General features: G+C 46.3%; 1 protein-coding gene across 2 annotated transcripts in view; it reads right to left on the bottom strand.

Moving 5' to 3' along the window:
• Positions 1-23,236, bottom strand: part of WDR45 (WD repeat domain 45) — a 114,162-nt gene that overhangs the window by 50,604 nt on the left and 40,322 nt on the right. For both annotated transcript variants that reach the window (XM_085629927.1, XM_085629928.1), the window contains exons 3-6: positions 19,088-19,192; positions 16,007-16,112; positions 13,400-13,494; positions 4,884-4,963 (exon numbers count right to left, since the gene is read on the bottom strand). In XM_085629927.1, coding sequence (XP_085486053.1) covers positions 4,884-4,963; positions 13,400-13,494; positions 16,007-16,112; positions 19,088-19,192 — 386 coding nt within the window. The remainder of the gene's footprint in view (positions 1-4,883; positions 4,964-13,399; positions 13,495-16,006; positions 16,113-19,087; positions 19,193-23,236) is intronic.

Raw genomic sequence — 23,236 nt, 5'->3', positions numbered from 1 at the left:
GATCCAAGCTATACCTCACTGATGAGATCCAACAAGGTCAAAACTGGTCTACGGTTGCTTGCCTTCCCTTCTGAAGGAGACCTTGCCTGGCAGCTCAGGATGGAAGGTTCCCATAAGGAGCAGGGTAAATACTGATTGCATAAGGCATGCCTTTGCTTAGAGTGGCACAGTGGGCAAAAAACGATGGGTTGGAATGCTACCCCCAGCTACTGCCAGTGGTTAGAGTTTTTGCAAGCAGCCTCCCATCACCTCTAGATATAAGGCTAGAGATAACAGCCTGGTAAAAAACAGTATTTTCTTACTGTGGTGAGGCCAGTTCATCCTCTCAGTAACTTCAAAAGATGTATAAACAATGTCTTTGTAAAAGAAGTGTTCAAACATGATAATTCCAGACCGAGAGAGAAGTGGACTTATTGGAACGTAAACAACGTTTACCACAAAACTATTTTTCCGCAGGCACGCGGTCCTTACAACGACCGCGTTGTAATTCCGCATACCATTACTCCGCAAATCGGAACAACGACTTGCGGAGGGGAAAGAAGGTGTTGGATGTAAAATCCGACACCTTCCCAACTGTCCGGACAGATTGGAGTTGAAATAGTAAATTATACTATTCCAACATCCAGCGCCCCTCCTCCGCAAGTCATTGTTACGACTTGTGCGGTAATGGTATGCGGAATTACAACGCGGTTGTTGTAACGACCACGTTGTAATTCCCTGCGGGGAAAAAGACTGCGTGAGAACGAGGTATATTCTATTGGAACACAGGTATTGTCTAAGGGAGCTACAACATGACAACATGTGCTATCTGAGTGACAATCCACTAAAAGGCAATTAAATTCCTGGAAAACAGCTGCAGTTTGAGGGAGATTCATCTACAAGGAATACCCTGTCTCCCGGCCTTACTTTAAGGAATGGTTTCTCTTTTCTGCAGTAGCTTTTGAGGGCATCTTACTGAATTGTAAGCTGTCTGATCGCTTAAGCCTAATTTGTACCCCATTCATCATTGGTAATATTCTCACACTGTGGCATAAAAAAACATGACCTCCTGCAACTACGAGCGCGGTGATTGGAGAGTAAGCAAAGATAGAGATTGAGGGAGGGGCTGTGGGTGGTACTTTGAGAGCCTATTTCTGCCATCTTAGTTTGGTTAGCCGAGGTGGTTTGTTCTCTCTAATCCTTGACGAAGCATTTCTACCCGGGTGCAGAGGCTGTTCTTGGATCCGAGAGGCTTCATACACTTGAGGTTGCTACACTCTTATGTGTTGAAAACTCTTCTCACTTTAGTTAGCTAAGATTGTCTGGAAGCCTGGATTTCAGACACAGCAGTTCTAACCAGTTACAGAGGCCATTTTTGGCTTTACCAGGCACCATGTTCATTTGGAACAGGCAGTAACACAGGCCCCCGCAGTGTGGGGGGCCCTTAAGCTCCAGGGGGCCCCCTCAGCACAGTTCTGGCTGAAGAGCTACTGATTGAGTCCGGAGGGGGCCTCTCCACGTACCTTGCAGGGGGCCCCCTCAAGTTTTGTTACGCCAGTGTCATTTGGTGAACACTCTCCACAGCTGGGGGGTGAGGGGGCCTGCCATTAGCAGTGCCACATCTCTGTTTTAATACATTAGAAGTCTCAATTCACTTATTAACAACTCACACTGTCCAGTGCGAGGGTTCATTAAGCCTCATGCCAGATTCTAGAGCCCAACATGACATCAGCTTTCAGATTCTTTGTCCCTGGGCTGTAGCCAATCTGATCTATACGAGATGATTTAGAGCTATTGTTTCCTTTTTCAAGAGGACAAAGACATCTTACTGCTCAAGCTCCTTCATTACCCACAGGCCTTTCTCCAGTCTCACAATCGCAACAGCCAAGCTATGCTCCTCGGCATAAAAAACTTGTGAGGCAGATTTTCTTATAAGCTGAACAAGATCACCAAGAACAGAAAAGAGAGCATAAACCTGAACAGAGGTGAATGCAGGGGTGCAGCCATGAGCTGAGCGCGTGTTGTGCGACAGCCGTCTGAATGGAGTCACGGCCACACAGGTCATTAGAAACTAGCCTATGAAATGTACCAGGCAGCCGAAGCATTCTCTGTGGTTACTCTATATGCATAGCCTGCCGCGTGCCCCTTGCACGCCACAATATTCTCCAAGTACTTGCCGATCATGGTAGACTGTATCAGTGTTAACAGTTTGTTTGTTTGACGTTTTCTTTCAAAGGTTGGGTGTTTTGGAGATCAATTTAACAGATTTCATATCTCCACCGTGTGATTATGGGCCCCCCAACATGATCATTTTTGGGGCTTCTTTTAATTCAACGTCCTACTCGAAGGAACATTGAATTCCAGATTTTGCTTTTGTCCTCCCATCTGTTTCTACCAACCCTCGAGATTCTTCACTTTAAAACCCTCACGAGCCTTGCAGTCATCTGCCTAAAGGACTGATACAGACGTCAACTCTTTCTCACCTAAAGAGCGCGTCCTTCCACCGACCAAGACAAGTGCTGTAGAAACCGGAAGGAATTGCCTCATTGCTTTTGATAGTTCTGGTAAACCTCGTAACAGTTACCGCTACGTCACTGCCGAAACCCTCCTAATGCGAGATAAAGAAGGTAGATCATTTGCTGAAACCCACAGATTTGTTTTATAAGGGCGATAAGGGCACATAAAACGGAATATTATAGCTAGGTGTAGACAGTAGGATACAGAGGTCATCTTGTTACAGTGGAAAAAGAAATATAAAAAGAGACCACAATCTGGGGATTATTGGAGAACCTCCATCTCAGAGGCCCATGCATCAACATTTCAAACAACTAATAAAACATTGACAGCCGAGAGAAGCTCCTGTATTTTTCATTGGGTGAACAAGGACGGAGATTGGAATGACTCTGGGCCTTTCTTCAGTACTGATCAATAGATGATGGCTGGCCCAGTTTTGGATGTTGCTTCACGCCACCTTCCCCCAAACCCATCTGACAGCAGTATCAGAGTCTCCAGGTATGCTTGCTAACTGGCTTCTGAATGGGCCACCTTGTTTGGCATACATAGCAAAGGAATAGGAAATGCGAATCTAAAGTAACCAGGCAGGAGGAAAGAAGCCCGAACTACCCTAAACAAGCTGTATAATAAAGATAAAAGAGGAACTCCTAGTCGGGTCATGCTGACATGAGAAAGCATCTTTTTTAGAAGCAATACAAAACAAATACTGGCTGGAGTATAATTAGGCTGTCCGGTTTTAGGTTTAAACCTATTATAACTGATAAAACACCACCGGAAGGGAAATAGCCCTCACCAGTGTAAACATGTAAACACTGAAAAAACCCCTGCACAACAACAAACTAAATGCCATTCAAAGAAAAGAAAAGGAGAGTGAAAGAATAATTTGTATTTTTTCCTGAAGGGGTCAATACAATGTAACTTTGTTATACAAGGTAGCAGTAAGAAAGACTGGGTTAACATTATTCTGCTTGAGATTTGTTGTTTAGAAATGTCACTAAAATATTGTTTCTTCTTCCTTTTTTCAGTTTTGTGGTATTGTTTTAGGTTCTGTTTATTTATTTTATAAACTGTAGAGAATAAGGAAATATCAAAATCATATTTGATTGTTTGGCTACGTTTGAGTATTTCAATGATAGGAAAAATGTAGGTTTCATAAGAATCTTTCCCAATATGTACCATCACATATACCCACATAGAATTGGTAAAAACCCTTGATACATCTGCCCCCTTTTCTAGTGAGTCAGTATTGATAGTAAGTGAATTGCCAAACACCCCAGGCTTTAAAAATTCAATGCAAGGTATAGTGACAGGTATATGTGAAAAGAGTGCAGTCGCAAAGCATCTGGGATACTGGTGAAAACATAACACCAGACTTTTGGAAAAAATTAAATCATAACTCCTGTAGTGGACATAATAAAAAAACTGGAGTTTGAAAACGCCCTTTTATACCAAGTGTTCAGCATAATTGGTGTAGATGTGAAACATCTCCTTGAGAGTATGCTAGGCGACACTTTTAGTGACTTTGGCACTGCAACATGTTCCATGTTAGAGTGCTTGCCACTTGGTGAGCAAAGAAATGTTGAGGAGCAATTCAGGAACTTTTATTTTACAATGTATGAGAAATAGCCCTTCACCAACCATGGAATTTGAAGTCAATGAAGCCTCACTGTGGTACTCTGCACAAGTTATAGATCCATTCAGTAAAGGAAAATTATCTCCGGAGTTTCAAAAGTGCTCCCTCATTTTTGACCGCTTCAATAACTCCGAGGGTATATGCACCCAGTTCAATTCATATGTTGCAGAACCTGTCGCAGAGAATCACAATCTTCAGGTACACCAGTAATAACATGGAAAGCTATGTCAGTGGCCAGCATGTGCAAATTGTGTACTGGCTATTTTGGCGTTGCCTGTCCCTAGTGCCAATGTTGGGAGGGCTTTTTCAGAGATAAAAGTTTATATGTGAAGGAAAGAGTTAACGTGCATGACCAAAGACTCAATGAAGATGTATTGTATGGTGTACTACAATAAGTTTGATTTGTAAAAATGTATTTGGACCTCATATACATGGTACGTACACTACCTAAATACCATGCACTATCAGTGTAGAAAGCAAGCAATAGTAAAAGCAAAAAGTTACATAAACACCGGAAAAACACTGTTTATGTTGTTTTTAATGGCGCGAAAATGTGTAACCACTGATAACCACTGTTTTTTTAAGGTACTGAAATCACTTGAAAACACTGAAAAAACCCCACCAGAATTTACCAAAAATAGAAACTGAAAACAGGAAAGCCTAAGTATAATGAAAAAGAGGGGAGAAAGACAGACGAAGATACAATCATGACAGATTCCCTTCTTATTGAATAATGATTTCCGACTGCAGCACTCACCACCAGCTGCAGACTGCCACATTTGTGGCCAGGAAACACAAGCAGCTGCTTCTCCATGCTGGGGCAAAGGTCACAGAGTCCTGAGAACAAGAAAAGAGACAGGCACTGGGTCAGATCCCACGTGCAGCTTACGGCTGCACTGACAACATGTAGAAAGAGAGATGCACACACACTATAGTCAAGTGAGATTGTGAAAGAAATAGAGTAGCAAGACAGAGGGAAGATGGACAGAGGCCCTGAAGCATGTGGGTAGTAAAACTGTGATGCCCTCGGAAGCCGTGCCCAACTAGTGCAATCATCCGAGTCGTGCCAAGCGGCCAACCGTGTGTGGGAAGAGTTGCAATCCTGTTTTAATTGTGTGGAAGGTGTTATGATGACGTGAGAGAGAGCGGTCGCATCGACGGAAGATGGTAACTTTACTCCCTCTTTGTCCGCTGACTTCCTTAACAAGAGCCTATGCTTATGTTTAACCTTCTGTCCAGATGGATCCTGCTTAGCTGATCCCGATGCATTTTCTCCCTAACTTATACTATTGTCATTACTGTGTTTAAGGCGCATAGCATTTCTGTGGAACAAATTAATCAAGGAGACATTTACTGATCTTTGGTATGGTAGTGTTGCTCTAAAAAGGGCAAAGAGAAGCAGCCATCCCCATTATAATGACTGGGGGCTTCTGGAAGCAACAGTTGCTTGTCTTGGGAGCTACATAATTCTTGTCCAAGGACTCCGAGATAGCTGGCTCATTGATTGATTTCTTTCAGATCTCGTGAGTCTCGCTTGAGGACCTGAGGTTCAAGAACCAGAGTCGAAAACGCCACCACAGCACAGGGGCTGTCACTGTTTCACAGAAGGAGTTAGAGTCTTAATGGATGTAACCTACAAGACCTTGTTAAGCATCAAGTAGCGCTGTTTGAGTGTGTCACGAGGAGAGCCGCTGCAACAATATACAAGGGGCCGACTGGTGGGAGGCACGAGACATCACGGACAGTATCTTTTGTGCTTCACAGGAAAACGAGTGGACGACAACAGCAGGAGACGCCGATACGGACGTATACCCCTTTAACTGGGGATCTCCTTCTGGTAACCACGCCCCTTTTGATGACGAGGAACTCGCACACCCAATAAAGACGGAGGAAGACCGAGCTGTGGTGTGTGGCTACACCGGAGCGGGAGAAGTGAGAGCGAGTGGAGCAGTGGAGCGGAGAGCTGAAGACGAGAGAAGCAAGGAGACGAGAGGGACGCCGTCGAAGGAGGATAAGTCGGAGACAGGAGTACTCCGCACCTACGCATCGCCGAGCCGCGCCCAGGAAGGAGCGTGGCTGACCCAGGTACGTGACCGTTTCACGGGCTGGGTCGGGAGGCGGGAGAAGGCTGCGAAGTAACACCGGGGCTTCTCGCCGCCTCGACTATCTCTACCTTCTTTTGTTCACCCCCCCCCCTCACTTGCACTTCCTCTCTTGTTCTCACACCGGTCGAGTTGGATACGGTTTAGTTAATTTCACCTGAGCACCGGAGTGTCCCCTTCACCTCCCCGGGCCCTTTGACCAGAGGTCAATGTGATCGTCGTACTGACCCCAGCCTTTGTTCTTTGTTTCTTCCTGTGTTGGGGCGGCTGCCGCTGGGAGTTGGCGAAACATCACGCACGGGAGAAGAGTGTATCCGTCCCCAAGAGAGAAGCAAGCGGAACCATTCCCTGAGGCCAAGGACAGAGACTATCTCAAGACCCCCCTAGGGACCGGTTGGGATCGCAAACTGGATACCAAGCGCACCACTTTCCCCTTGAGAATAAAACCTTCGTTAACCAAACGCCGTGTGCTGCGTTATTCTTCCCAACCGCTCACAGAGTGCCTCAAGGAAGATGGTGACATGTCGACAGAAAAGGGCCTCGCCCTACTGCCTTTGCTTAGCTGAACACATGGAAGAGGGTGTGAAGCGGCAGTAAAACGGACAGTGCTAAAAGTTTGAGTTTGAGTTTTTGGGTTTATGAAGCGCCTGGTTTCACCAGCTGGTGTGTCCCCGCGCTATTTCATTCCAACTGACAATTTCAGACAATATTTGTTTGCAGTTTGTGTTAATCCCAAGTTTACTGTGTAAAGAGCCATGTCTTTAGTTTCTTGCGGAAAGCTATATGTGACTGTTCCTCCCGAAGGGACACGGGAAGCTCATTCCAGCTCTTTGCTGCCAAGTATCTCAGAGAGCGCAAGCCCATGCAAGCTCTTTTTATCCTCAGGACTTTTACCGGATGTATCCCAGTAGATCTTAACTGGCGTTCAATTTTATATGGTACAAGTAGGTTGTGCAGGTATGAAGGGCCTTTTCCCTGCAAAATACGATGGCCAAAACACAGTGCTTTGAACGTGATCCGTTTCTGAACAGGCAACCAATGCAGTGTCTTCAGTGCATTCTTAGAAGGTGCCCTTCTCGGCAGGTTCAGCGCCAAACGGGCAGCTGCATTCTGGATGGATTGCAACTTTTGAAGACCCTTTTTTGTTGCGCCCAAGAGCAGTACATTCCCGTAATCCAATCTGGTTATAACAAGAGCTTGGATCAAGGTTTTTCTGGCAGAAATAGGAAGAATGTCCAGGGTTTTCCTGAGGATTTTCAGGATTCCGAAACATTTTCCTCTCGTTCTTTTGATTTGGGCATCGAAGGATAGTTTAGCGTCCATCTATACTCCCAGATTTTTCACCTCAATCTTCGGGGAGGGAACTGGTCCTAGCATGGTTGGCCACCAGGCCCGCGACAATATAGATGGAGACTTTCCTACTATTAGCACCTCTGTCTTACTGCCATTTAGACTTAGGCAGTTGTCTGCCATCCATCCCGCCAGGTCTTTCAGGCAGGCTGCAAAACTATTAGCTGCTTGAGGTGAGTTGGGAGTCAGAGTGACCACTAGCTGAGTGTCATCTGCATACGACACAATTGAAACTCCATGTTTTTCTACAACGTCGGCCAGAGGTGCGACTTAGATTGAAAATAGTTGGGCTCAAAATTGAGCCCTGCGGCACCCCCTGTGCCACAGTAATGGGTTTGGATGTGTGCACAGATTGCATCACTTGAAAACTGCGGCCCTGCAGGTAAGGTACCATCCAGTCCATTGCAGCCCCCACCACACCCCCTCTTCTAAGACGGTGTATGAGCAACTTATGCGACACCGTGTCAAACGCTGCGCTTCGGTCTAATAAGACCAGTGCAATTGTCAGCCCTTCATCCACGGTCTTCCGTATTGTCTCAGTAGCAAAAAGCAGAGCTGTCTCTGTTGAATAGGTTGGCCTAAAACCGGATTGTGTGGGATGTAATAAATTAGTTTCCTTTGTGTGTCCCTCAAGTTGTATATTAACCACTTTTTCCACAATTTTGGAGAAGTATGGTAGCAGTGAGACTGGTGGTAGATTTGCTAGTTAATTCCCATCCGCTATGGGTTTTTTCTTCAGAGGCCGAACCATTGCTCGCTTCCACCTGTCAGGTAACTGACCTTCCTGAAAAGAGATGTCCAACAGTTATTGAATATAGGGCAGTTTTACCCCTAATCCTGCACCTATCACTTTTGGACTAGCTGGATCAGTCGGGGAGCCTGATCTTATGCTTTGTACTATCTTTCTTTATGTTGTATGCAGCCATTCCGTGCCTCCTCAGCAAAAGTATCATAGATTTTAGATACTTTTTCAGCAAAGAACTCTGCAATCTCGTTACATGATTCTTCCGAACCAGAGGTCGGTGTTATTGTTCTTTCTAATGAGGATATCTCTTTAAATATACTAAATAGTTCCCTTGATTAACTTTCTGCTGTCTCGATTCTTTCTGAATAGTAGGTCACACAAGCTTTCTTTATATTTGAATGATACTGTCTAAGCTTGACTCTATAGGCCACTTTCTCGGAGCCCAAGAAGCCGTCCCTCCATTTTCGTTCCTGCCTTTTGCATTCCTTTCTTGCTGACCGTAAAGCTTCATTGAACCATGGCGAGCTCTCTGTCTGCCTCTGAGGAGTACTATTGGTCCATGGCGCTGCCACATCAAATGCGTCAGTTATCCATTTATCTACTCCTTGGCTTGCTTCATTGCTGTTATTGCCGAGGATAGGATGGTTTGCTAGTAGGGCCTGGGTGAAATTGCTCTGGTTGAATTTTGCCCATTTCCTAAGCCTGTTTTTAGATGGTGGATCTCTTTTTATAGGTGTCTTAGTAGCGGGATGAGGAACGTCACAAGATAGTGGTCTGACCAAGGAACCGCCGTTGGATGTTTAACCAATAACCCTTGGCAGTTAGAGAAGATGGGTCTAGTAAGTGTCCTAACTGATGTGTGGCATGTGTCGACTTGAGTTCTAATTGAAGCCCCACCATCTACCGACACAAAGACTGTGCTTCTTTCCACATTTTATTATCAAAGTGTAAATTTAGGTCTCCCAAAACAATTCAGATTGCTGTTGTACAGTGCTGGTTGGATTACATTTTCCAGGAGACTGGCTAAAATTTGTACTTGTCCCTGGAGGTGTATAGATCAAATAGCCGTTTATGGTTTGTTTATCATTTGGTTTTATTGTAAATGCGGCCGCTTCAGTCATCTAAGTCCGTCTCTGTCATTGTACAGCCAAGTGTCAGTTTATGGATTACAGCTATACATCCTCCCTTCTTCCTAATGCGATCCACTCGAAGTAACCCATATTCAGATGGGAGTGCTTGTAAGATGTCGGGCGCAGAGGATTCCTGTAACCATGTTTCAGTAAGAAATAGGACATCTGGTTCTTTCTCTAAATTGCATTCGTATATTTCAATTTTATGTTTACTCGATGATCTACAATTAATAAGTAGGCATTTCAGTTCACGAGCTGCCTGTTTTGTGTTCAGTTTAATAGTTGGGTTTAGTTTGAACGGGCAGTATGCACACTTCTTTATTTCTTGATCTATGTCTAGACTATGTCTGCAGTTTGGCAGTAATTTTCGTTCTAGTTGCCCAAGTTGGCTGCTGGAGTAGTTTACTTTGCTGTCTAGAAGAAAATGGGCAGAGTTTTTGGCTCCGGTTAGGCGCGGACGGGCTTGCCTTTGGCGCGCCGGCATCGCGCGTCCGCTGCGCGTCCTTGCTTTCATCTGCCTTTGTATGCGCAATAGTCAGGCCACTAGACCGCTACCTTCGGCAGAAGTGTATCAGAAAGCCTCCAGCCCGCCCTCCGCTCAATTGGCACTATCAGCCGCGGCCGACCAGGACGAATCGGCACGAACAAGGCTTGGTAGTAGAGGGTTGTGTCTGGGGCTGGCTCTCCAGGGCTGGAGATGTACCAGTGACACCAGGAATTGCACAGTGGGCAGACAGAAAGGGCTGGAGCAGTTTCCCATACTTAAAATTTGCCCTCAGAGTATCCACAGCAAAGAATGAAATACAACCCGGAGATAAGATCAATGCTTAGATCTGGGATGGATATCACTGGCCAAGCTCTATTTGTTCCTTATCCAGTTTGTTGGATGTGCGTGATCTCTCTGTCATGTGGACCACCTTAGGGAAGCCTGGGGAATCCGCTAGAGAGGGTAGCTGCTGAAATCCACAGGGATCCTGAGACTGTACAGCAAACCCCAGAGCAAGGCCTTGCCCCTCAAAGATATAGATTGGTAGGAAATTCTGCTATGCCACATCCTCCTGGGTCTGGTGCATGTCCAAGGACAAACATGACTTCTGCTGGTAGTGGACTCATCGGAGCTTACCCTCGGGTGAGTGTGGTTCATCCTGCATCCACTGTTTCACATAGGACCAAATACTTGGCAAATCAGACCCCCATTACTCTGCCTTGCTGTTAGATATGCTGCTTGTTTCCTTGCTGGCCTCTTCTCAAGAGATCGCTGCAGTAGGCAGAAGTCCAGATCAACCTCAGAGATGGAGGAGTTTTAGCACAGTCAAACAGAGGCTGACCACAGGTTCTACTTTCCTGTGAAAATCACAGTGAACTGAATGTTGCCTCCCCCTAAATCACACCAAAAAAGAGCTTAGCTTAACCTCTTAGTGCAAAAATTCAGACATACTGTGTCTGCAAGAGAGTGTCCAATCCTGCAGATTAGACCTCCATGCCCAGACGGGATATGCGGCTCAACGGTGCAACAGATTAGCTGGAGATGGTCTGATCGCAAAGGGGCCCTGAGCTCCGGGTAGATGGGTGCTCTGTCCCTTAACTTTGACAGCTGGGCTAATCGGAAACAAGTGGACATAAGTTTTCTGAGGGTGACCTTCGCATGGAAGGTACGGGGCTCCAAGGGTAGCACATCTCACAAGGGGCAATGGCATGCATTCATCTCTTGACTCCACTTCCCAATATCAAATCCAATGTAAAAGGAAGAGTTTAGGAGAGGAAAAAGAACAGGAATATGATTGGAAAAATTGGAGTCACATATGAGGAGTGAATTAATTTTACTCCTCCACACGATAGAAAAGGGAACTGGAGAGAATGCACATAAACACAGGGATATAGTATATACCCAAACATTGCATGTGTAGTACCAAGTTATACAGAGCTCTGTTTTAAGAGCGACAGAAGAAATTACAGGCCCCCCAGGAGATATCTGATAGCCACAAGCTGAGAATATAAACGAGGTGCGATGTATGAGTATGAAAGGTTTTATTGGCGCTCTGGGCCCTTTAGTAATAGACCATGTCCCAAGTTGTGTCACTGCAGAACTGACTCTGTTCACTTACCAATGATGATTAGCAGGCAGGGAAGACAATGTAGGCCTAGGTCTCAGATGCTGTGGCTTTGAACTGTGGCTCAATCAATGCAGAGCTCTTTCGAGCATTTCAGTGTGCGTTAATTCCTGCTGCCCATAACAAGGGTCATAGCAACCAGGGAGAAGATGCAACGTTTTTTTTCTCCTTGTGAACTCCCCGCACAAACTCCCCGCACAGTTCCTTCAAAGCATCTTCCATCTCTCTGTGTCTCTCTCACCTCCCCCAAGACCTTTAATGTGTCTCCATTTTCCTCCCATCCAGAAGCATCTCCCATCCTTTCCCAAACCCCCACATAAGAGTGTTCTCTGCTTCTTATCTGTGAATCATATATGCGCAGGGGGTGCACACACATATCTGAAAGTGTGCTGAGAATGACTGATGGTTTACTGGTCCACTGATCGTGGCACAGACTGGATGGAGAGCTGCTAATATTGCCTGTGGCATGGGTAACAACTAGCAAAGCAAGTCACAGTGAGCAAAGCATTGATCTACAAAAGCCTCTTTGCATCCATTTTGAGTTTTTCTAACCAACCTTAAGTCTGGGAGTGTGAACTCATCTGCCTTTTAATGTACAGGCATCCTCTTTCCTCCTTTTCATGAGAAAATGCTCTATTTCTGTACCCTGAAGCATACATGAGCTTGGTGTTGTGGAGCAGGGGGAATAGGTGAACACGAGTGGCTAGGCTTATGTACGAGTGGCGGGGGAAACACGCATGGCCCAGCTTATATAGGGGTGAAGGGCGCGCGGCCAGGCTTATATAGGGGAAGGGGGGGGGGTGGGGGGGGGAAGTCCGCACAGCCCGGCTTTTATAGGGACGGAGGGGGAAGCGGTAGCGGCCCGGCTTATATAGGGGCAGAGGGGGTAGCGTGTGCAGTCCAGCTTATAAAGGGGCAGAAGGGGAAGTGCACGTAACCAGGCTTACATAGGGGGTAGTACGTAGCAGAGCATGTGTGGATCTGCTGATGGGAGGTGAGCACTTGTGAGCACGCTGATTGGAGCACTGTGTGGGGTGGAGCGCAGACAGCATGGCTGAGATTGTGTTCTAAGCTTGGCCTTAATATATCCCATTGAGCACACAGTAAATAGCCATGGGTATGCTAAGAGTACCTGAAAGGGTAAAACAATTAGTGATGGGAGAACGTGGGGAAGGTAAGGTTGTGCAGCTGAGGGAGTTTTAGGCATAGAGAATCATGAAGAGAGTGTGGACGAGTGTCTGTAGACTAGCTGACACTGAGCAGGCAAATGTTTAGGGGATGAAAGTTTTCTCTCAATGAAGGTTTACACGGATCAGAGCAAGAGTCCACTGTATGCGACTGGTGGACTGCAGAACTTGGCTAGTGGGATACAAAGAGTATCTGAGGGTGTGCAGACCACACCGAGAACAGTAACAGGCTCAGTAAGTGACAGAATCAGGGGGTGAATACCCCAGAATAGATAAACACCACCTCAGAGACCGACTGGTGTGACCATTAAGGTGCACTAATTAGATGTTTATAGACAAATAGGTGAACGGCCCCCTCCAACCTACAGAGAAATCAAATGGATGCCAGTGCAATCAGAACAGAAAATAACCCAAACTCCAGTAACAGAACAATGGGAACATAGAGACAAGAGTGAAGCGACTGAATAGACAGAGAATCAGATCAGAGACAGATCAGGAAGCCCAAAGACAAACCAACAAAACCCCTCAGACTTGCTCCCTGTGTCACATTAGGAGGCCCCAAAGACAAAGTGACAAGACCCCATGGGTCAGACTGAGAGACCCCCAAAGCAACCTCTGCTGCTAGACGGCTGAGATAAGTGTACTTACCTTTCGGATTATCCCGTGTATCAAACTCAAAAAGCTTGATTGGATTATCTGGATAGGAATAGACATAGATCCGGTTTCGTAGAACAATTATTATCCTGAGGAAAGAAAAACATGGATCAATAAGCTAACATAGACACTGTGAGAAGAGAGTCAAAGCGATGCTTGGCAGAGGCACATCGAAGAACAGGCCAGATACTATGAGAAATTGCTGGAGGGTCCTACAACTGATCGTAGTGACGCAGACAGGGGCGTAGCTTGGTCAGTAAGATTGGAAGGGGGTGATCTTCAGAATTTCCAATAGTCACGCTGGCATATAATGTTAAAATAAATTATACAACAAGCTTGGTGAATAAGAGGGGCCTAACCGGCAGCGGAAAGGGACTAGATGAGTACTAAATGAGAGAAAAGACAATATTTTGTAAAATAACCATTTTCGAGAACTTTCAAAACAGTGTTATCTGGGTGTATCTAAAATGTTCTGGTGAAATCCGCCAGACACCTCCACATACTTGACTGAAAGCATCTGTACCCAAATATTGATCAGAAAATACATTTATTAGGGAGGTGCAACACCCCAAAAACCCCTCTGAAGCTATGACCCTGGACGTAGAACTTGAAAGATGATGCACTGACTGGAAGTAACAGGGTGGTTGGGACAATAAATGGAACAAACTATGTGGCTGCAATAGAAAGCAGGATTCATATCCACAGGATGAGCAGGGAGAGGAAATGGGATCCCATATTTGAATTTTTGGCCAATTGCAAGAAGGGCTCTGGTTTTCCCCGAGAAGCACTTTGCACATATGCCCACATTCTTCATTGGATACTAGTCTGCCCACACACTGCACACCCTATAAACAGCATTAGTGCAGCATTCAGTATTTACATGTTTCACAATCTATGCCCCCTTCAGTGTTTCAGACCACAGAATAAACAAAACCCCCCAAAGAGTTTGCACGTTTTCACCCGTTTAAGGTGCGTAAACCAGAATTTCATACAACTGAAACATGCCACCGGCGTTTAAAAAAAACAAAATGAAGGTGGGCAAGCTAGAAAATTCAAAGGGAGAGCTGAGCCAGGGCGGAGCCCAGGACCTGGCTTGGTTCTAAGAGTCCTAACTTGAACTGATCAACATCATCTTGTAAATCGAGAAACAAACGGCATGTGAAAATACGATAAAGACATTTCAAAGCTCAAAAGGTGTATTGTTTCACACTGAAGAGTTTCACTTTACAGACTAGGACTGCATCACTGTGTTGAGTGGCATTTATTAGAAGTGATAGTTTCTAAACATAAACTTAGAAACAGTCACTTTCTCTTTCCATCGCCGTGATGTCAATGTCATTAGAGAGACAAGAGGTCGTCTATATACTGAATGCGACCTACGCTGTTATTATGGATGGAGCGCCATTAAAGTCTACTTAAACATATACAAGAGTTGCTCTGGTACCGCATATAGCCTGAACTGATATCAAGGTGCTTTCAAATGTTAGGAAAAAGAAAAAAGAGGCATGGACAACTAAGGTAATTGCCTAGGATCACACAATTTAGTCAAGCAGGGAAGCAGAGACTGGTCCCAGGTTTCGTGGTTGTTCAATTCAGCCGCTAGATGGATGTCTCATCTCATCTTGATCCGATTTTAAAACAAAAAGGTAAGGATTTGCCGCTAAGTCTTTGAGGAACTACTTCCATGTGTTGTGCTAAATACATGCAAGTATTATAGGTTGAATCAAGTTAAAAGAAGACGTCCAAGCCAAAAAGGTGATTGAGGGAATAGATGAGGAACAGAAACCACAAAGGTTCAGCTGGTTTTTGGTTTGTGATTTCAAGAGGACCCAGAGCAGAGCCATGCTTCTGGTCTGAGCTTTTCAGTGGCTCACTCACCTCTAATCTAGCAAAATACTACTCTTTACCACTGCGTTACCTGGCACTCCCAGCAGCCTCAAAGGCTGAATGGAGGCAAATTCACAACTGTAGTCACCACAAAGTCCAGCAGATGAGCAAGCCTACTGTCCTGGTGCCCAAGGCAGATAAGACCATAACGTTTTGTTTGGGTCTCAATTAAGATTCTGTAAAGTGATTCCGTCTCTGGTATCAGCCTCTAGTCGGTGATCTACAATCAGTGCGAGATATGACAGACCCAACAATGAGCTGCATAAAACATTTGTGCACACACGTTTCTCTGCCTGAGGTACATGTCCATCTGTATTCTGATACTTTTTGGTTGTGTGGTCTCTCTGTATATTTGAGGGTTGTAGGAGTGTGGGGGAGAATGCGGACAGCAGCCTCTCTGCACAGATGACTTTAGGCAGGAGAAGGGAACATCAGATATAGATGGGTAAATTGTAGAAAGGTGGTGCTGCTTTGCATGCACACTGATGTGTATTATCGAGGGGTAGAAGGTTTGCATAAACTCCAGTGATGCTCTGTCACCACCACATTCGTACAAGGGGGTAATCTTCTATGCTGTGTGTGTTTGTGACCACAATAGTAGAAGGGGTAAACTGCTGTGTGTGTTTGTGATATAGATCCAGAATCTAAGCACAAACCTGTTGAATCGTGATGTCTCTGCACCCTCCTACAGTGTGTTGCCTTCGTTATACTCACTTGTCATGTCTCACCCGGACGGCCAGCACTGGTTTGGTGAAGGTGAATTCCAGAACCAGTTTATCCTTCCCCTCTTTCCCCTCACGAGCATCATCCCAGATGAGAACTGTAGAGAAAGGAAGTGCTGTGGTCAATCACAATAGGGCTCTCACTTCACACACAGAGGGACCTGCCATTGCCCACGGGGAGGCTCTGCCTGTACCAAAAGGAGCCCTGCAAGTGTGCATACAGAGGTCCTTCCACTACACAAACAAGGCCCTGACACTGCACAGTGAGAGGCGGGACCTGGAGCCGCAAACACCAGGGCCCTAGAAATGCAAACATTGGGTCCGGTCACAGAATGCAAGAAATCCCTGGTATTGTACAAAGAGGAGCCACTGCAAACCCATCACTCCACAGTGGCTCTTGCTACTGCACACAGCAAGACCCCATCACTGAACACCTGCCACTGCACCTACACGTTCTTGCCGCTTCACACGTGGGGTCCTGCTGCTGCACACATCACAGGAGATCTGTAACCAAACACGAGTCCAGGCAAGCCAGGGCACACAGAGAGGCTCACATGCAAGCTCTGCAACTGTACACACAAGCCCTTTCCCAAAGCGCAAACTCCCATTCACTGGCAACTGTGGGGCCTTCCTTTGCACACACTGGAGCCCTCCCTCTCCCTAAGAACACACACCCTTCACTGGCCACTGAGGAACCTTCATGTGCACATACTGGGGCCCTCTCCCTAAGCACAAACACCCTTTAATGGCTACTGAGGGGCCTTCCTGTGCACCCACTGGAGCCCCCCCTCTCCCTAAGCACAAACACCCTTTAATGGCTACTGAGGGGCATTCATGTGCACCCACTGGAGCCCTCCCTCTCCCTAAGAACAAACACCCTTCACTGAAACACCCTTCACTGGCCACTGAGGAACCTTCATGTGCACATACTGGGGCCATCTCCCTAAGCACAAACACCCTTTAATGGCTACTGAGGGGCCTTCCTGTGCACCCACTGGAGCCCTCCCTCTCCCTAAGCACACACACACCCTTCACTGGCCACTAAGGGGCCTTCCAATGCACACAGGGGGCCCTGCTAACATGCAGAGGGGTGAACAACCACACATCGGCCCTCAACTACAGACAGGGCCCAATTTAGATCTTGGCTGACGGGTTACTCAGTCACAACGGAGACAGATATCCCATCTGCCGAAATCTACATCAGGCCCAGAGTGTCCTAGCGGCAACAATGACAGGCCTTTCACTGGACATAGCAGACCTTTACACGTCACAAAGGCACGTACCACTGAAGACACTGGATGCATGGCAGTGAGACTGCACAAAGAGTGCAGCTTGGTGAAAAGAGGGGCATTGGGCATCAGAGCAGCAAGAGGTTGTCCAGTGACAGGCAGTGCAGCCAGAGGCAACGCGCAGAGAACCTGAGCTGAGTGAAGCAGTGCAGTAAGTAAGATGATAAACTCTCACACTGACCGTGAAAGGCGATGCAGTGAGCTGACAGTGCATTGACAGTCAGAGCAGTGATAGAGCAGAGACAGGCACTGCAATTAGAGTGCCAGGACTTGACACTGAATAGCAGTAAGAAGCACTGAAGAGACCGACTATGTAAAAGGACACACTGTAGCAAGTGTGAGGAGTATTGAGAGAAGTGCAGTGGGAAGAGAATTAATACATTAAGGCAGTGCAATTATAAAGAGTGGAGTGAGAGGGTGAGCAGTAATGGAAAGCAAGGAAAGAGGACACAGCAGGGAAAGAGTTCATTGAGTAGCAAGGAAAAGAGAGGCAGAGGCAGTAGAGGCAAAGCAGTGAGAGGAAGATCAGAGAGAAGCAAACCAGTGACAAGCTGTGTTACAAGAAATAGAGGTGGGAAAAGCAGAAAGTGGGGATTCAGGGAGAGGTAGAGCACCGAGTGGCAGTAGAGTGAGAAGATGAGACAAGAGATGCACAGAATGCAGAGCAACAAGGGGAGAGGTTGCAAGCGCAGAGCAGGGAGAAGCAAAGACAGGAAAAGTGAAAGAATGAGAAACCAGCAAAGGGAGAGACTGTGAAGCACAGAGCAGCGAGAAACAGACAGGAGAAGCGAAGAATGAGAAACCAGCTAAATGGGGGCTGCAAGCACAGAGCAGTGAAAAACAGACAGGAGAAGCGAAGAATAGGAAACCAGCATAAGGAGAAGTTGCAAGCACAGAGAAAGGAGAAGCAGAGACCGGAGAAGAAAAGAACAAGAGAGCAGAAAAAGGAAAGACTGCAAGCACAGAGAAGCACGAAGTAGAGAGAGGGGACTGCAAAAAATGAGGCAATAGAAAAAGAAGAGGCTGCAAGCACAAAGCAGGGAGAAGCAAAGAGGGGAGACCCGAAGAATGAGAGAGCAGCAAAAGGTGAGGCTGCAAGCCCCGGAGCAGAGAGAAGCAAAGAGAGGAGAAGCAAAGAATGAGAGAGCCGCACAAAAGAGTGACTGCAAGCACAGAGCAGCAAGAAGCAGAGAGAGGGGAAGCAAAGAATGAGAAACCAGCAAAGGGAGAGGCCGCGAGCACGAAGCACAGAGAAGCAAAGAGAGGAGAATCAAAGAATGAGAAAGCAGCAAAAGGAGTGGCTGCAAGCACAGGAACTGCGAGAATCGGAAAAAGGAGAAGCGACGAATAAGAGAGCAACAAAAGGAGAGGCCGCAAGCACAGAGCAGCGAGAAGCAGCGACCGTAAAAGTGAAGAATAAGAGAGCAGCGGAGAGGCTGCAAGCATAGAGCAGTGAGAAGCAGAGGCATGAGAAGACGGAGAGCAGCGAAAGGAGAGGCTGAAAGCACAGAGCAGAAAGAGGCAGGGACAGGAAAAGTAAAGAATGAGAGACCAACTAGAGGAAAAGCTGCAAGCATAGAGCAGCGAGAGGCACAGACAGGATAAGTGAAGAATGAGTGAGCAGCAAGAGGAGAGGCAGCTAGCACAGAGTAGCTAAAAGTAGAGACAGGAGAAGCGGAGAATGAGAGAGCAGCAAGATGAGAGTCACTGGCAGCTAGAACAAAGCAGAGAGGCACAGCAGAGTAGAAAGATGCTTCTTTGACTTCAGGTGATAATGGAATTACCTGAGATCTCAGAGAACTTGGGACTGCCGCCACCACCCACTATGGCAAGGAGATTGGATCTATGTAGCATTTCCACCAGCCAGATGCTACCCACCTGCTCGTGATCTGTGAGAGAAAGGGGTGGATTAGACAAGACCATGTTTACAGAATAAGGTTTCCACTCAACATTAGCACCACTTGGATTTCCATATTTTGTCTATTTTTCAAGTTTTAACCTAAAGTTAGCATGTAAACCAAGCACTGTGTGTGAGAGGAGGGTTAGACTGTGTGCATGAGAGCATGTGTGAGATAGACATCTGGTTGGGCCACGTTCATGCAATGTGAACAAACGATAAATGTATGCGGGTTCCATAGATTAGAAAATCCACACTGGGGGCATAAGAAGGTGGGAAAGTATCTCCTCACCCCTGGAGGATGTGGACTGTAGACATTTCTCACAGTAATGAACACAAGCACATCCCAGCTACACTCCCGGCCCCCCACAAACCAAGCGTATTTATAAAAGATCACACCCAGTGTGCAATGATGTACTAAAATAGCAGCACAACATTGATTTTGGTGAAAATTTATATACACCAGCCTCAAAAAACAGTAGTGCTTTTAAACTATGGAGGATTTCTTCACTGGCCACCATGAGTGAACGATAGTTACCCACTAAACATGTAAGACCTTTTCGAGGCATTTAGCAAGACAGCTCAAGCATGGTCCAGTAGATCTAAAGACCGTGGTACAAACAAATATGAAACTTTATTCTTTACATTTGTATAGAACTAAATGTTCTCCTGGCTCCAAGGTCAAGTGATAATACGCTACAAGACAGACTTCCTATCATGGCATTTGGTGTAATTACTGTTAGGAATTGGTTAGGACTAGATGAACGTCTCACATGTATCAATATGTAAAATTATCGAATCTTAAGATGCAACACTTTCTCAGATTAGTGTATTGATTTTTCTGGGAGACAGACATAGGTAGGTGTTCACAGTAAATTAACAATGAACAGTAATTACAGGATCTGAAAAGGATGTAAGAATTAGAGATGATATTGTATAACAATAAATATGCAGAGTACAAGTGCTGCATTACTCCTTGTGGCCTACAAGTGATTATGTTCTGATTTCCAGCAATATGTTGTAGGGGACCTGGGGTGTCATTAATGGGTCAGCCGCTTTGGTCATACCCATAGCCTCATTTCCACAGGGCTTCAAGCTTATCTACCGTAGTAAATGTATTAGTCTTGGTTAAAAGCAGAAGCTCTGGTGGCAGTCCAGGCTAAAAATCCCACAACATGGTGGGTTCTGCATGCAAGTCACAGGCATAAGCATAGAAAGGTGGTCGTCTGGTGACAAGTCACGTAGAATAGAAAGGTGACCGTCTGGTGGCAAGTCACAGGTATAAGCATGGAAAGGTGGACATCTGGTGGCAAGTCATGTAGCCTAGAAAGGTGGCAGCCTAGTGGCAAGTCACGGGTATAAGCATAGAAAGGTGGCCGTCTGGTGGCAAGTCATAGGCATAAGCATAGAAAGGTGGTTGTCTGGTGGCAAGTCACATGTATAAGCATAGAAAGGTGGCCGTCTGGTGGAAAGTCACATAGCATAGAAAGGTGGCAGCCTGGTGGCAAGTCACAGGCATAAGCATAGAAAAGCGGTAGCATGGTGGCATGTCATAGGTATAAGCATGGACAGGTGGCCGTCTGGTGGAAAGTCAAAAGGTACAAAGGTGGCCCTTGGGTGACCATTACATATGCATTCTTTCTTGTTGGTATCAACGGATAGTGCTGAGGAAAACACCAATCTTGGTCAGGGAAGTCAACCTTTACTCCGTTCACATGAAAAATCTCCCTTGCCACGTTCTTGGAAGGAATCCTAGATGGAGGATATAGAAAACTTTTAAGCATGACCTAAACTTTTGCCAGTTCTTTTACAGAACTCTCTTGATGAGTCTCCCAGTCCGAGAACTGTACTGAGCTATCATGCACAACTACTTAGAAATATGCAAAAAGTGTCAACCTATGGTCCCCTACATCCTGGAACTGGGCACACCAGACTATTCAAACTCCTTGATTCCAGCTGTTCTACACTTGGTACTTTGCACAGCAATGCCAAGCTTGTATCAGATTTCACACAAAGAAGTGAATCTTTGACACACATGTCAACAGCTTGTGAAAATGGTAGGATGCACTGGTCCTTGATCTCCGGATACTGCACGGACTCTGGAAGCCCCGAGGGTGTTGGGAGAGGTATTGATCTGGAAGAGTCTTTCTGGTCGAGCTTGTTTGATCTTCGGTGAGTCCCGAAAAGAATTGCCACCAGCTCACATTTTTAGGTTTGAAGTGCTATGGTGCTTGAGTCATTCATGGCAAATATATTTTACTCAATACACGTTACAGGACTTTGGTTCAGCCCCCTTCAGCCATTGGCTTCTTTGCCTCTAGAACATTCAGTCAATTCCTTGAGATATTTTCAATCAAATCCTGGATCAACCCACAGGAGTCTTAGTTTCATCTTCTTTCTATTGGTTCTAGCCTTTCACTTCCATTGAAATGTTGGACAACTATTTCACATCTGACAATTACACTGGCATCACGCGTTTATTTCTTTAGGTCATTCATGCACGGTTTACGCAAGAGAATCCTTTTTACATTTTTATTTATTTATTTATTTTATTATTTATTTATTTAGCGATTTGTAAAGCGCCTGGTGACCCAAGGGCATCCCCGCGCTATAAACTTAGCTGTCCAGAAGGGAGGGAGGAAAGAAGGGGGGAAAGGCCTTATTTAGGGAATAAGAGTGTTTTCAATTTTTTTCTAAAAACTAGATAATTGGATTCCAGTCTAAGGGTGCGTGGGAGGGCGTTCCATCCAGTGGACGCTTTTACTGAGAAGCGTCGACCTCCAGTGCGAGTCTTTTTAAATTTGGGGATGTTGGCTAGGTGCTCACTCTCAGACCTCAGGGATCTGGAGGTTTTATATGGAGTAACCAGGTCGCTGAGGATCGAAGGGCCACTTCCATTGATCAGTTTAAATGCCGTGCACATGGCTTTGAATTCCACTCTTTGGCGCACAGGGAGCCAGTGCAGGGCCTTGATAGCAGGTTTCGCTGACACTCTGGAGGGAAGGTTCATGAGTAGACGGGCAGCTGCATTCTGTGTTCGCTGCAGTTTCGCCAGGGTGGCCTCAGGGGCTCCCAGGTAGATCATGTTACTGTAATCCAAACGTGATAGTATGAGCCCTTGGACCAGTAGTTTCCTGGCTGCGGGGGGGAGTAGGGGGAGAATCCTGCGGGTAGTACGCATAAGCCCAAAACAGGTTCCTGTGGTTTTGGCCGCTTGCGTTTTCATGGAGAGCTCGGGTTCTAACCATACACCTAGGGTCTTAATTTGATGTTTCGGGGTAGGAATTTCTCCGAACACGTTAGGCCAGACCGCTGGGGGGATGGTCACCCATTGCTTTCCCATGAGCATCACTTCGGTCTTTGACCCATTTAGTTTTAGTGATGACTCACACATCCATCCGTGGATTTCCGTAAGGCAGTTTGCCAGTTTGTCTGGGTGGTCGTCTAGTTGGGATAGGGAGACGACCAGCTGTGTATCATCAGCGTAGCTCACTATTTTTATGCCGAATGGGATCACCACGTCTTCAAGGGGGGCCATGTAGGCATTAAAAAGCGTTGGGCTCAGGGAAGATCCCTGAGGGACCCCGCTCATGAGGGGAAGAGTGGATGAGCGATGGTTGCCGTCCCAAACCTGGAACGTGCGCCCAGTAAGGAAGGACTCTATCCATCTGAGTGCTGTCCCGGTCAGCCCTGCAGCCGTCAATCGATTGAGGAGGACACGATGGTTGACTGTGTCGAAGGCTGCACTAAGATCCAGGAGGATCACTGCCACTGACCCTCCTGAATCTAGTATGCGCCTTGCCTCTTCGATGACGGCGAGAAGGGCAGTATCTGTACCGTGGCCCGGGCGGAACCCAGTTTGGGATTGCCGTAGGATGTTATTTACCTCGAGAAACTGAGACAATTGTCCGTTGACCAGTTTCTCGGCTACCTTGCTGATACCAGGGAGGAGTGAGATTGGCCGATAGTTGGCCATATCTGCTGGGTCTAGCTGGGGTTTTTTTAGGAGTGCCTTCACCACTGCACTCTTCCAGCT

This window comes from Triturus cristatus, chromosome 10, assembly GCF_964204655.1.
Source record: "Triturus cristatus chromosome 10, aTriCri1.1, whole genome shotgun sequence".
NCBI lineage: Eukaryota > Metazoa > Chordata > Amphibia > Caudata > Salamandridae > Triturus > Triturus cristatus.
The sequence above is the reverse complement of the archived record's forward strand: the minus strand, read 5'-3'. Positions and strand labels throughout refer to the sequence as shown.